General features: G+C 42.1%; 2 protein-coding genes across 3 annotated transcripts in view; one reads left to right on the top strand and one right to left on the bottom strand.

Annotated features, from left to right (window-relative positions):
• Window positions 1–13,837, bottom strand: part of SKP2 (S-phase kinase associated protein 2) — a 52,623-nt gene that overhangs the window by 1,858 nt on the left and 36,928 nt on the right. The window lies entirely within an intron of this gene.
• NADK2 (NAD kinase 2, mitochondrial) overlaps window positions 1–13,837 on the top strand; it is a gene marked incomplete at its 5' end in the record, with an annotated part of 34,124 nt that overhangs the window by 9,559 nt on the left and 10,728 nt on the right. The window contains 4 exons of one of the 2 annotated variants that reach the window (XM_081089407.1): window positions 5,234–5,317; window positions 6,088–6,224; window positions 10,402–10,480; window positions 12,985–13,050. In XM_081089407.1, the coding sequence (XP_080945533.1) occupies window positions 5,234–5,317; window positions 6,088–6,224; window positions 10,402–10,480; window positions 12,985–13,050 (366 nt within the window). The remainder of the gene's footprint in view (window positions 1–5,233; window positions 5,318–6,087; window positions 6,225–10,401; window positions 10,481–12,984; window positions 13,051–13,837) is intronic. The other variant, XM_081089408.1, reaches the window with a different exon arrangement.

Below are 13,837 nucleotides of genomic sequence, written 5' to 3'. Positions count from 1 at the left end.
AGAATAAGTAGTTTTCCACACGGCTGTGTTCTTTTCATGCCGTTGTGTGCTTTTGCCTCAAGTGCCCTTACACCTCTTTCTCATTGGAGTAGTTCTCGTTCATTCCACACTGGTGCCTCTCCTGGGCTCTGACTGCAAGTCCCTGGACAGGCAGTACTTATCTCTCTATTATTTCTGCTTGATTCTTTCTTCCATTTGACTGATTTCCCTGAGTTCAGGACTTTGTGCTTTACTTTCTCTATCACTATTATAGTATTACTAGAGGCCCAGTGCACGAAATTCATGCACGGGTAGGATCCCTAGGCCTGGCCTGTGATCAGGGCCAATCTTCCCTGGCTGCTGGCAGCCAGCCCTGCCCTCCACCACTGGTCGCCCTCTGTGTGTGGGGCGACCAGTGGGGCAATTGGGGCCCCGGCGCTGCCCCCGTCTGCTGCCACCCACCCCCGTTCCCCATCAGGCGATTGGAGCCTGCCAGCTGGCAGGGGAGGGACCGAGCGGTTGGCTGGCAGGCCCTGATCCTGTGTGTGCATCATAGCTGACCGGTCGTTCTGCTGTCTGGTCAATTTGCATGTTATGCTTTTATATATGTAGACTAGAGGCCTGGTGCACAAAAATTTGTGCACTCGGGGGGGGGGGGGCGTCCCTCAGCCCGGCCTGTGCCCTCTCGCAGTCTGGGACCCCTCGGGAGATAACAACCTGCTGGCTTAGGCCTGCTCCCAGGTGGCAGAGGGCAGGCCCAATCCCTAGGTGCAGCCCCTGGTTGGGCTAAGAGCAGGGCTGATTGGGGAGTTGGGGCGCTGCCCCCTGTCATGCACAGAGCAGGGTGGATCGGGAGGTTGCGATGCCACCCTCAGTCATGTTCAGGGTAGGGCCGATTGGGGGGTTGGGGCACCGCCCCCTGTCACACTCAAGGCAGGGTCTATGGGGAGGTTGCGGCACCACCCCCTGTCACGCACAGAGCAGGGCCCATCAGGGGGTTGGGGAGCTCCCCCCTGTCACGCACAGAGCAGGGCGGATCAGGGGGTTAGGGCGCCGCCCTCTATCACCCACAGAGCAGGGCGGATCAGGGGGTTGGGGCGCCGCCCTCTATCACCCACAGAGCAGGGCCGATCGGGGTTGGGGCACCGCCACTGTCACACTCAGGGCAGGGCCGATGGGGAGGTTATGGCTCTACCCTGTCACACACACAGCAGGGCCCGTGGGGGCGGGGGTTGGGGCGCCGCACCCTGTCACACACAGAGCCGCAGGGCGATCAGGGGGTTGGGGCGCCTTCCCCTGTCACGAACAGAGCAGGGCGGATAGGGAGGTTGTGGCCCCGCCCCCGGTCACACACAGAGCCTCAGGGTGATCAGGGGGTTTGGGTGGTGCCCCCTGTCACACTGATCCCGGTGCCGGGAGGCCTCTCAGCTCCGCTGATCCCGGTGCCGGGAGGCCTCGCGGCTCCGCTGATCCCGGTGCTGGGAGGCATATTACCCTTTTACTATATAGGATAGAGGCCTGGTGCACAGGTGGCGGCTGGCTGGTTTGCCTTGAAGGGTGTCATGGATCAGGGTGGGGGTCCCACTGGGGTGCCTGGCCAGCCTGGGTGAGGGGATGATGGCTCTTTGCAGCTGGTCACACACCCTTCAGGGTGGGGGTCCCCACTGGGGTGCCTGGCTAGTCTGGGTGAGGGGCTAAGGGCTATTTTCAGGCTGGCGGGTGACTGAAGCTCTGAACTGCTCCTTTTTTACTTTTTTTCTTTTTATTCTGGGCCAGCTTTAGCGCTGGCTCCAGCTCGGAGGCCTCTGCTGCTGAAAGCAGGTTTCTGGTTTGTTTGGGTTCTATAATCGATACACTGTATGAACTCCAGCTCTGAGATCCTGGCCGGCTGAAAGCAGGTTTCTGGGGTTTTGTCTAGCTTCTGTATTTGTTACAATGTTTCAAACTGCAAGCTCAGGGGCCGGCAAGGCAGGTGGGGAATGTTGGCTTCCTCCATCACTGAAGCAAGCAAGCCTCATGTTCGCTTCCAGCTGCCTGGCTGCTGGCCGCCATCTTGGCTGGCAGTTAATTTGCATATCGCCCTGATTAGCCAATGAGAAGGGTAGCAGTCATATGCTAATTACCATGTTTCTCTTTTATTAGATAGGATATATAGTCAGTAGGCAATAAGCATTGAAATGAATGATTAATTAAATGATCTCAGGGAGCAGGGCTAGGTCCCTATCCTAGTTGAGTTAATATTCCCTGAGCATAAGGAATTGAGATCATTGGTTCTGTGATTATTTTTTTATTAACTTCATTGTTGATGTGTATGTATTTTAGAACTTTTAATGAACTATTTTTATATCTTTAAAGTAAGAGATTCTAGGTATTTTGTACAGTTTATTAAAACATATTTAAAAAGATGACTTAATGCTCATAATCTTATGAGGATTTTGAAACTATAAGTAGATGGTGTTGCCTCTAATTTTTACCTAGAATAGTAGGTTTTAGAAGTCCGTTGTTTCTCCCCTTTTCTTTAGGTAGAAATGGATTAAGCCTGTGGGCTTGTTCAGTAATTCAGGTTGCCTGACTTTTTTTAAAGCACTGTGGTCCCTCACAACCTTAAGTAAGCCCAGAAGTTATTGTTCAACTTAAGTTTCTTTTTCTCTGTATTAGGTATCAAATGCTGCATAACAAATCTCCCCAAAACTTAGAGGTGTAAAACAACAATCATCACTGATTATCTCTCAGGGTTTCTGTGTCTCAGGAATTCAGGACAGCTCAGCTGGGTGGGTTTGGCTTGGGATCTGAGGGATTTATAGTCAGATGCGCTTGGACTTCAGGCCATCTGAAGCCTTGCCTTGGGCTGTAGGATCTACTTCTAAGATGGCTCACTTACATGGGCTCATCTAAATGAAATGCGTAATTTCTGTTCGTGTCTTTTGTATTCTGCACCCATTCTACTGAGACATTTCAGTGCTTAATAATTAGAATGTGATCGAGGGCATATGGTAGCCAGCCTCCAAGTTAGCAGCTTCCTAGTGTCTACACCTTTATGTGGTTTCCTTCCCCCTTCTACATGCAATCAGGCCTGGCCTCTGACCCGTGGAATATGGTATGCCTGTGTGTGGCTTCCAAGGCTAGGCTGTCACTGGTATTGCAGTTTCTATTGCAGCTTCTTGGACCGCTCTTTCTGGGGTAAGTCAGCCACCATGGTGTGAGATACCTAAGCCCCCTGGAGAGGCTCCCTGGAGAGGAATCAGGCCTCTTGCCAACGGCTGGCACCAGTTTGCCCGCCATGTGCGTGAGCCACATTGAAAGAGAATCCTCCAGGCTAAGTCAAGCTTTCCGATGCTTAGCTCGCTAGCTGAGAATCTGACTAACCTCATGAGGGATCGCCTCTCCTGAGTGTTTCAGACCTGCAGTTGACCTCAGCAGGTATTTTCTATCAAATGACTGTTAATACCTTTTATATACTTAGCACTATGTAAAGTATTGCAGTGCACACCACCCACGAGAGGACACCCGCCCAACACCAGCAGTGCCCGTCCCAGGCCTGCCACTTGTCTGCCGGTCAACGCTGCCCTCAGAGGTGACACCAGGAGCCCCAGCTTCCCTGGGACTCCCAGGGGCCTGTCGTTCAAGAGCCCACATGGCCTGTGTCCACAGACTCTCTGCACACACTCTGAGCACCGAGGTGTGCCCGCGCTTCCTCGACAGCCTGCCCTGACTCCCTCCTGTGCCCCCAGCAGAGACGCGCTGAGGCCAGGGGTGTGGGGTCCGTCCTCTTCCCGACACACACTGGGCCCTGCCTTCACTCTCACACGGGGTGCACAGCATGGCCCCGGGCCACAGAGCCAGGAGTGGGGTCCCCTCCTCCCAGGCGCCTCGGCAGAGGGCGCCCAGCCCCACGGTGGCACCACCTGCGTCCCCCAGGCCTGAGGTGAGGAAGAGGGTCCGGCCCAGGGCCCCCGACATCTCCCCGGCCACGTTGGCCTTGCGCTCTGGAATGCAGCCCAGACCCAAACCCAACGTGTGCGCACGACTGTCCTGGTGCCACCTGGACCCTGCACTGCTGGGAAGGCGAGCAGGCAGGTCCCTCAAGCTCCAAGAACACCCACGCGAGAAACGGGGCGTGAGGCGCGCAGCTGTGACGGGCCCCACACAGAGCCCGAGCCCCAGCCGTCAGGCGGTCTTGGTGTTTGCTTTACCGACTTTGTTCCCAAAAAGCCGGGTGGCTGCCGGGTGGGGTGCTGTCCCTACACTGAAAGGTTGTGGGTTCGGTCCTGGGTCAGGGCGTGTACCGGAGGCACTGATGGATGTTTCTTTCTTTTTCTCCCTTCCTCTCTCTTCTAAAACCAATAAAAAAAAACGTATCATTGGTTGAAAAAAAAAAAAATAAAGTATTGCAGTGAACATAACGTTTTTTAACCTCAGTGTTGACCTCTCAGATAATTGACTAGTCACAACTTCATGAAAACCTTGTTTTCTGCTCTTCACACTTACACGTTAACTTACAGTACTACCAAGAGTTTGTTTTGCCAAGTCTACTCTCAACCTTTCCTTTAAGATTGAAGCCATCTTTCTTTCAAGACTGATAATCATTGCACTTCCCGGACACCTTTCATCACATTAGGTGCTATATTCTCTCATCTTTCTGTAGCAGCTTCTAGGCAATCTTAACACTTTGCAGTTTGCAATAAAAACATTCTGTCTTCTACATCAGGCTGTTGACTCCTTGAAGGAGTTCATCCTGATATGGTTTTTTGAGAAAATGAAACAGTACATTGGATTAAACTGAGTTTTAGTGTTTTGGAATATTTTAAATGATGTTTAATTTAAAAGGGATTTATAGTTCAAAACACTTCCACATCAATACTTTGAATCCTCAGAATAACCTTTGTAGATTGGTGGGTTTATAGCATAGAGATGAAGAAGCTGGTGACTTGCCCAAAATTAATAGTTAGATAATTTCAGGGTAAGATGCAAACACCACTGTACCATCAGACAGTTTTGCAAGGTGGTCAGTCTGTGGCAAATATGCTGTTATTTTCAGTTACACTATAATGTGGAAATTAAGTAGTATTATGTATTGTGGCAGTAAAGCTGGATTTAAACTATGTCTATTTTTTGTTTTTGTTGAAAATAGACAATTTTGTGGCAAAAACAAATTAAGTATAGAGTTGAAATTTTAAAAAATTCATATCTGGTTTTTGAATTAAGCTTTTTTCTTCTTCCTTTTACACCACCCCCAACTCCTTTTCAAATGAAGGTCTGAGGGTCATTTGTGTCTTCCTGTTCGCTATACACATTCCTTCCCAGAAGCCTTACAGAAGTTCTATCGTGGTGAGTTCAGGTAGGAATTTCTTTCTGTTGTTATATAAATATCTTAATAAAGGTGTATCATTCAAATACTGTTAAACAGAATTAGATACTATTTGATTAGTCCACAGTTATAACAGTAGCCATAAAACGTAATATACTAGCTGAGTCACGAACACATCTAACTTACCTTATTCTAGTCCAATCAGAACTATATAGAGAATCCCTGACACATGCCACTTGGCTTGTATGTAATTGTAAATAGAGGGTTTTTTCCTTCAGTGAGATATACGCCATGTCTCTACTTTCTTAGCCTTGTTACATGGTCTTAGAAAGATAGTAAAAACTGTTGGTTAAAACTGAGTGTTCAAACCTCCTGAGATTTTATGTTTTTTATCCTCTTCTCCCACCCAGAATGACTGAGAGTTCCTCCCTTGCTGAGATTCTTGGTATCCCTGTCTTATAGATTAGTGTTTCTTAAACAATGGAGATGGTTTTTTTCCATATTTCTTTCACTGAATTTGTTCAGTGGTCAGACTACCTTGATAAAGAATTTGACTTTAATTCAAGTTATTTGGGACATTTTGTACACATAGATATTTCCATTATGATCGAACAAAGAAATAAACTTCTAAATCTGTCTTTTAGCAGGAACCTGTGAATTTTAGGTGTTTCTAGTATAATTTGTTCCTGGAACAAGTAGGTTTTTTAAATGAATTTTTAATTTGGTGCAATTACAATGTCTAATTCTTAGTTTAATTTATTCTGTCTTAACATAACTTGCTTTTCATTCACTCTTCCCAGGTGGTTATGGAGGCAGCGTATCAGGTTATACCTTGAAGGGACTGGCATCAACCCCGTTCCTGTGGACCTTCACGAACAGCAGCTGAGTTTGAATCAACACAGTAGAGCCTTCAATGTCGACAGAGTTCATGATGACAGTAGGTGGATTGGGGGTTAGATGTGTTTGGGTCAATATTTAACTTATAGTTCTTTTGATGTCTAATTTCTAAAAGTAATACTTTATAATTAACTTACTTCAGTACTTACGAAAGTACTGACAATACTTACGAAAGTACAGTGAACTATTTCAGGTGTAAAACTTACTATGATTAGACACTGAAGTAAGAAATAGAGCATATTTCTAAGAGAAATGTTTTCTAGGATGGGTTTGAAAATGTCCAAGGGGGTAGATGATATTTAAGGAAAGATTCTTGGCCTTAATCTTTAAAAGGTCAAAAAGGAAAAATAAAGCAGTAGAACTAAAACAAGCTAATCTGTGGAAGATTTCATAATAATTATATACTCATATAGTTACATTTAAACATATTTACTATAGTTATAGTTACTGATTAAAACATTTATGTTGGGAAATTTTGCATTCCAGCCTTCAGATTTGTTTCAAATATTTGTGTAAGCTGCTAAGAGAATTTTAGCATAGGGTGATAGGCAGCTTTTTGTTATAAATAGTTAAGGTGAATTCTCATTTTTGAGCCTATTTGTGGATTACTGGTACATTTTCCTACTTTTCTCTTAGCTCTAAGACTGTCATGGTGCACGAACAGGAAAAGCTGCCTTTACATATCTGCTTTCTGTGTCTGTTTCTGTCTTTTGGTACCTAATGTTTATCCACCCCCGCTCTGTGAGTTTTCATGGTGGTTATAGCTTTAGAGCTTAGCATGTTCCTAACTTGTGTGTGTGTTCATGTCATGTTTTAAAGATGCTCCTTCTCTCCCCAAACAAACAAAAAAAATCATTTGATTTTAGAAATCTTTTAAGTAATTGCATGCATATAAAATCCCATTACTGATTTTGAAAGGCTGCAGCAACTGTTCACTAAGATTTAAAAATCTTAGCTAGAAATTTTACTTTGTCCCACACCAGAAGTTATTGCTCCCACCAGAAGATGGTTAGGTTCGGCTCTTTTCACCCAGTCTTATAGGAAAGAAGTAGATTGGTATTCAGAGGTTCATTGCTCAAACTCCTATGTCAGGTTCACTGTTTTTAGCTCATAATTTAAGTTAATGTATTATATAGAGAAGCAAAATTACATGTAAGTTGAGTAGTACCCAGGGCGTTCATATAAAACGTAAGCATCAGTCTTTGAATTAAAAGGACCCACAAACCACTTGAATAATTATGTTAAAAGGCCCCACAAGGTATGCCAGATTGCAGGGATAAAACAAACTCCTGCAGGTTTCCAGAGCAGGAGTGAGAGTGGTCGTGGTGGTGATTGTGATGGGAGTAGGTTATTACATTGTAAAGAATTTGGAATCAGAATAGTTTCAGATTTTTTATGTTAATATGGGGGATTGTGTTAATTATTGAGGTAGTTATTAATATTGTTGATATCATTAATAATTATGTGATATTTATCATGTCTAGGAACTAGTTTGGAGTGTTCTATTTATGTATTTATTTTTAAATATATTTTTATTGATTTCAGAGAGGAAGGGGGAGAGAGAGAAACCTCATGCCTCCTACACACCCCTTACTGGAGATCGAGCCCGCAACCCGGGCATGTGCCCTTGACCGGAATCAAACCCAGGACCTTTCAGTCTGTAGGCCGACGCTCTATCCACTGAGCCAAACCGGTTTTGGCTAGGACTGGAGATTTTTGATAGCTTTATTTTCTGAGACAAAATTGAGAAACAGTTCAAGGTATAGCTCCTATTTCCTATTTAAATTCTTTTCATGTTGGCAGGAAACATTTCCTAGTAAGCTGCCACTTGGGATTTTTGAATATAGGTGTAAGTTTGTGATTATAAATATACCACCATGTTGCCGAAACCGGTTTGGCTCAGTGGATAGAGCGTCGGCCTGCGGACTGAGAGGTCCCAGATTCGATTCCGGTCAAGGGCATGTACCTGGGTTGCGGGCATATCCCCAATAGGAGATGTGCAGGAGGCAGCTGATTGATGATTCTCTCTCATCGATGTTTCTAACTCTCTATCTCTCTCCCTTCCTCTCTGTAAAAAATCAATAAAATATATATTTAAAAAAATATATATATACCACCATGTTGATCCTTTATTTAGCTTTCTAATTTAGAACAAAAGATTACAGGGGGGAAAAAAATAGGTTTTTTGACTTTTCAGTTTAAAAAGGTCTGATGTAACTTTAAACAAAAATTTTCATTGTATGTAGTATAATCTGCCCTTAGCTAGATTGTATTTGTGTAAAAATTAATGAAGAATTCATTCTTGTTACCTATATACCGTCAAAGGAACAGAGTTAGTTTATTTATTATTTTTTAAACATTTTTTATCATGTAAACCTAGTAACTTTCTTACTTTCAAGGCTGCTTTTGTTAATTTGGATAAGTGAATGGATATGCTAAACAGTCCCAGAATTCAGTGGCTTCACTTAATGAAGGTTTAATTCTAGCTCCTCTCACTCACAGTCCAGGGTGTGTTCAAGCAACTTCCAAACAGTGGCTCCTATCGCCTAGGGCAGCGGTTCTCAACCTGTGGGTCGCGACCCCTTTGGGGGTCGAACGACCCTTTCACAGGGGTCGCCTAAGACCATCGGAAAACACATATATAATTACATATTGTTTTTGTGATTCATCACTATGCTTTAATTATGTTCAATTTGTAACAATGAAATTGGGGGTCACCACAACATGAGGAGCTGTATTAAAGGGTCACGGCATGAGGAAGGCTGAGAACCACTGACCTAGGGCCTCTAAGTCTTCTATTGGATCCTGGGTAGAGGAACTTGGGGGGAAAGCGTGGAGAGCCTTAAGGGAAGTTTTAGGAGCAGGCCTTTGTACTTTTTTTGCTCCTATTCCATAGGCTGTTGCTAGTCCCATGTGTATCTCCAGTGTGAGTCGGCCTGAGAACATAGTCTACCAGTATGGCAGTGTGAGAGAATTGCACTGTGTAGCAGTCCCTGTCTCTACTACTGTATAAAAATTCTATATTTAAAAATACACATTTTAATCCATTCTTTTGGATAGAAAAGTGTTAGTTGGTATTGAGCCCATTTTTTAAGTTAAATTTATTGGGGTGACATTGGTCAATAAGATTATTTAGGTTTCAGGTGTACATTTCTAAGATACATAATCTGTATATTGCATTGTGTGCCCATCACCTAAAATCAAATCACCTTCATCACCATATATTTGACCCTAAAATAAGACAGAAAAAGTTAAGAGCCGTATAATTTCACTCACATGTGGGATATAAAACTGGAAGCAACAAATGAATAAACAAGAAAAACAAAAACTTAAAACAGGTCTGATTTCTACCAACTGATTTGGTTTCCAGCGTGAGCCAGGCATGTAATGTCTGCTTAAATCCAAAGTGCCTCTCCTTTGGAGGTATTTGGTCATTTCACCTCTGAAGTTTCCAGAGTAAAACCTAGTTAAGTGGGACAATAAGAATCTTGTGAGATGGATAAGTATATTTTAACCACTCTTGAGAAATTGTTTCAAGAAGAATTAAGGTTTATTTTGGAGAGTAAGAAAAGTTCATTGCAGCTGTAATATAAGATGACTTTGAGGTTTATATTATGAACTAGAGGCCCAGTGCACAAAAATTTGTGCACTTGGGGCGGGGGTCCCTCAGCCCAGCCTGTGCCCTCTCGCAGTCTGGGACCCCTTGGGGGATGTCCACCTGCTGGCTTAGGCCCAAGCGGGCCTAAGTTGGCAGTCAGACATCCCTCTGGCAGCCCGGGAGCCCTCGAAGGATGTTTACTTGCCAGCGGGGAGCAGGCCTAAGCTGCAGTTGGACATTCTTAGTGCTGCTGAGGAGGCAGGAGAGGCTCCCACTACCACCGCTGTACTGGCAGCCATCAGCCTGGCTTGTGGCTGAACAGAGCTCTCCCTCTGGGAGCGCACTGACCACCAGGGCGCAGCTCCTTCATTGAGCGTCTGCCCCCTGGTGGTCAGTGTGTGTCATCGTGACCAGTCATTCCCAGTTGCTCTGCTGTTAGGGTCAATTTGCATATTACCCTTTTATTATATAGGATACTTTGAGTTACTGTATATGTTAATACTGTTAAAGTATAGATTCTATTACAACAAAATATGAATATTTTAATTTTATAAAACTTATGTCATAACATTGCTAAAATTTAAGAGCTGTCTTGGATTTGTTTCTTCATTACCTGCAGGGCCTGAGGCTTCAGGACCCCAGCTTTTGCCAGTGAGAGCACTAAATGAAGTCTTCATTGGGGAGAGCCTGTCATCCAGGTACATTTAAACCTGTGAGCTTGAATTTGGAATTGAACGTGTTAGTATTTTTCACATATTTATTAAATTTCTACAACCTAAGATTTGTGAATAATTAATACTGTCTAAGTAACAGAAATGAATTATTTAATGAAATATTTCTGAAACCTTCATACATGTTAATACATATTAAAGAGAAAGAAGGTTCTATGACCCAAAAAGTTTGTGAAACCCTAGGCCAGTGGTCAGCAAACTGCAGCCCCTTGAGTGTGGCTCTTCCACAAAATACCACGTTTGGGCGCGCACGCACAGTGCGATTGAAACTTTGTGGCCACACTCTAGGGGCCAAAGAGCCGCGTGTGGCTCACGAGCCGCAGTTTGCCGACCACTGCCCTAGGCTAAACAAAGTTTTTCAGGTTCTTGACTGCAGTATTTCCCAGAACCTTTCATCCATCATACAGGTGCATTTATATTTATCATCTATGCATGCTTAAGAGAATGATATACTTACTAGGCATACATTGGCAATTGATATAAAACTTTTATTAAAACTTACCTACTTGTCTTAATGATGTTCTTTAAAGCTGATTTGTTTGTTTGCTTGTTTTTATCCAGGATCCAATTAAGGATCTCGCCTTGCATGTGGCTGTCATGGCCCTTTCGAATTAATTAAGAACAGGTCCTTAGCCTCACTCCTGTTTGTCATTCATGATATTAATATTTGAATGGTCTAAGCCGGTTGGTTTGCAGAATAGCCCTTATTTTAGATTTGTGTGATTTTTTTTTTTTTCCTCTGCATGATTAAATTCAGCCTAAACATTTTTGTCAGGAATACTACGTAAGTGATAACTGCGTCCTTCTTAGTTCAACATCATAAGGCAAGTATATTGCCAGGTTAAGATTTGTAACCATTATTAGGGAAAAATTAAGATTAATAACGTTCTTTATTAAGAGTTTTATTATGGATAAAATCTGTTTTGTGGGTGTTGAATATAACTTACGCTTAAATTGTCAGTCGAGTTTTTTTGCAAAACTTTGTGTTCGTTATCAGTTATAAAATGTCATTAGTTACTAGTTATGAAATGATTGCTATAATATGAAATTAACTTAGCTCTTGGTAGTGCTTTAGAACATGCATTCTCCTTTTTGTATGTGTAAATTTGTCTTAGTTCAAAAAGCTGCCTATGCTTTAGCCAGGGATTTCACTTAGGTAGTACTGGCAAGAACAGAGCCTGATTCAACAGGAGTGACTTGAACAGTTGTCCTGAGTAGTTGTAATTATTTGGATTAATGTAAATTTAAATTTATTCAACAGAAATATATTATGCATTGCTGTGTGTTTTATGAGACCCACTAGGAATATAAAGATGAATAAGATAAAGGTCATGGTATCTTAATTTTTTGGAGGGTGGTGGTAAAATGCATAACTTAAAAAATTATTAAAAGTAAAATTCTTCAAAGTAATAAAAGATATATTCTTTAAAAAACTTAATAAAGTGTAAAAATATTTATTTTAACATAGACATACTGTATGTAAAGTTTTTTTCTTTTGTGTATCAAATATGAAGCAATATGGAAATGAATAATGGGTACATTTATGCAGTAAGAGGGAGATGGAAGAAAATGTAACTAATTAGTGATATAATCTGGTATTATTGCTAAAGACATAAGAGAACCACAACTTTAAATGAGATTGGAGAAAGTCTATTAAAATGAATAGATGACAAAGGTAAAAATGGTTTGTGAGTTTATGCTTTTACTCTAGGGAAGCCATTTAATGGCTTATATTATCATGTTTGTATATTTTAAAGGTTGTAACTTCTGAGAGCTTCTGCTAGCGTTGCTTTATAATTTGTACTTACTAAAAACCAAATAACGTATGAAAGGAGGGAAACTGGGATAAATGGATAGACTTTGGGCATTCAGTGAAGTCCCAGTAGGAGGTTTTGGTTGAATGCTTGTACTTCCTGTGGCGGTAGTGATTTGGTTGGTTTATCTCTAAATAATGTCTGACGCTGCTGCTTTTTGTGCTCTTTGATGCCTCACCTTACGTCTTTACTAAGATAAGGACAGCAGGGGTTGTCTTTGGATGCTATTGGAAGAGGTTTCCCTGTTGATGGTATTAGAGGTTACTTGGAAAGATGCTATGATATAGACCCTCAGGCAGAAAGGAAGTGACGACCACTTATTAGATGCCTGCGATGTGTCAGGCACTTGCATCTTGTGCCTGTATCACATTTAATGCTCATAGCAACCCTGCGAGAAAGGGAGTTGTATTTACCAGGGGAAAAATTGAGATAAAGATTTGGAGAGTTCATGGAACTTGTCCGAGGTCATATAACTAGTCAGCATCAGAACGGATTCCAGATCCTGTGTTAGGCTTCACTGTGCCCTGAGAACTTAAGTGCCTTGCTTGAAAAATATGAAGTGCAGCAGTATTATTCCTGCCTCACTTATAATGTTCTTAAATTTAAGAACATTTTAAAAGCCCATTTTTTTCTTTTCTCCTATTTGTTCTAACCTAGAATGTCATATTCTTGGGCTGTAGCAGTGGACAGTTTAAGAAGAAGTATACCCACTCTAAAGGGACTGTGAGTTTTATTGCTGCTTTAAAAAAATAATTCCCTGAAACAAAAATTCTGTGAGTTGACTAATCTTGATAAACCTGTATGAAAGAATGACACTAAATTTGCTCATTATCTCTCACCTGACTATCACTTTTCTCCCCACTCACCTCTAATCTCTTGTTTCCATGTGATTCTGGCATAGTAGCAACCATTCCAGTGATTTGGCTGGCTTGTCTGTACATAACGAGCTCCTAATGAGACTAAAATCCCTAATTTTCTAAGAAGATATAATAAAGCAATGAAGTAGATTAAATGTGAATATTAAGTGTGCTATCTTTTACTGTTATGAAGAATGCTGAGTTCTGAGAAAAAATGAAAAGGAGTTGTATCATATAAAACCTTCACAGATCCAAAGCTTGGTCGGAGAGATTAAAAGGGTTAGAGCAAGAGTTAAATTATCCCTTGAGTGTTAGTGTTTGCAAGTATGTCTAATAATTAATTTTGAAAAGCTATATTTTATTAAGGGTTTTTTTTTTAACTTTATTTGCTAGAGAAAAATAATCCAGTGTTGATTAGTGACAACATTATTTTAAGTTATTGTTTACAAAATAGACTTTTACGTGTTTCAAAAGTTCTTTGAATAGTTGCAAATCACTTGTACTTTCATGCAGTTAAAGAATAGTATCATTTTTGCTAGTACCCAGAAAACCCATTTGATGAAATAATTGTAAGAAATACAAATCTCTAGTTCTGCCCAGTAGTTCAGTGCTGGTTGAGAATTTTCTTTTGAACTTGTTTGCTTACTATCAAC

The sequence above is a fragment of the Myotis nattereri genome (assembly GCF_964212035.1).
Source record: "Myotis nattereri genome assembly, chromosome: 4".
Taxonomy (NCBI): Eukaryota; Metazoa; Chordata; class Mammalia; order Chiroptera; family Vespertilionidae; genus Myotis; species Myotis nattereri.
Note: the sequence above shows the minus strand (reverse complement) of the source record. Positions and strands in the feature narration are given on the sequence as shown.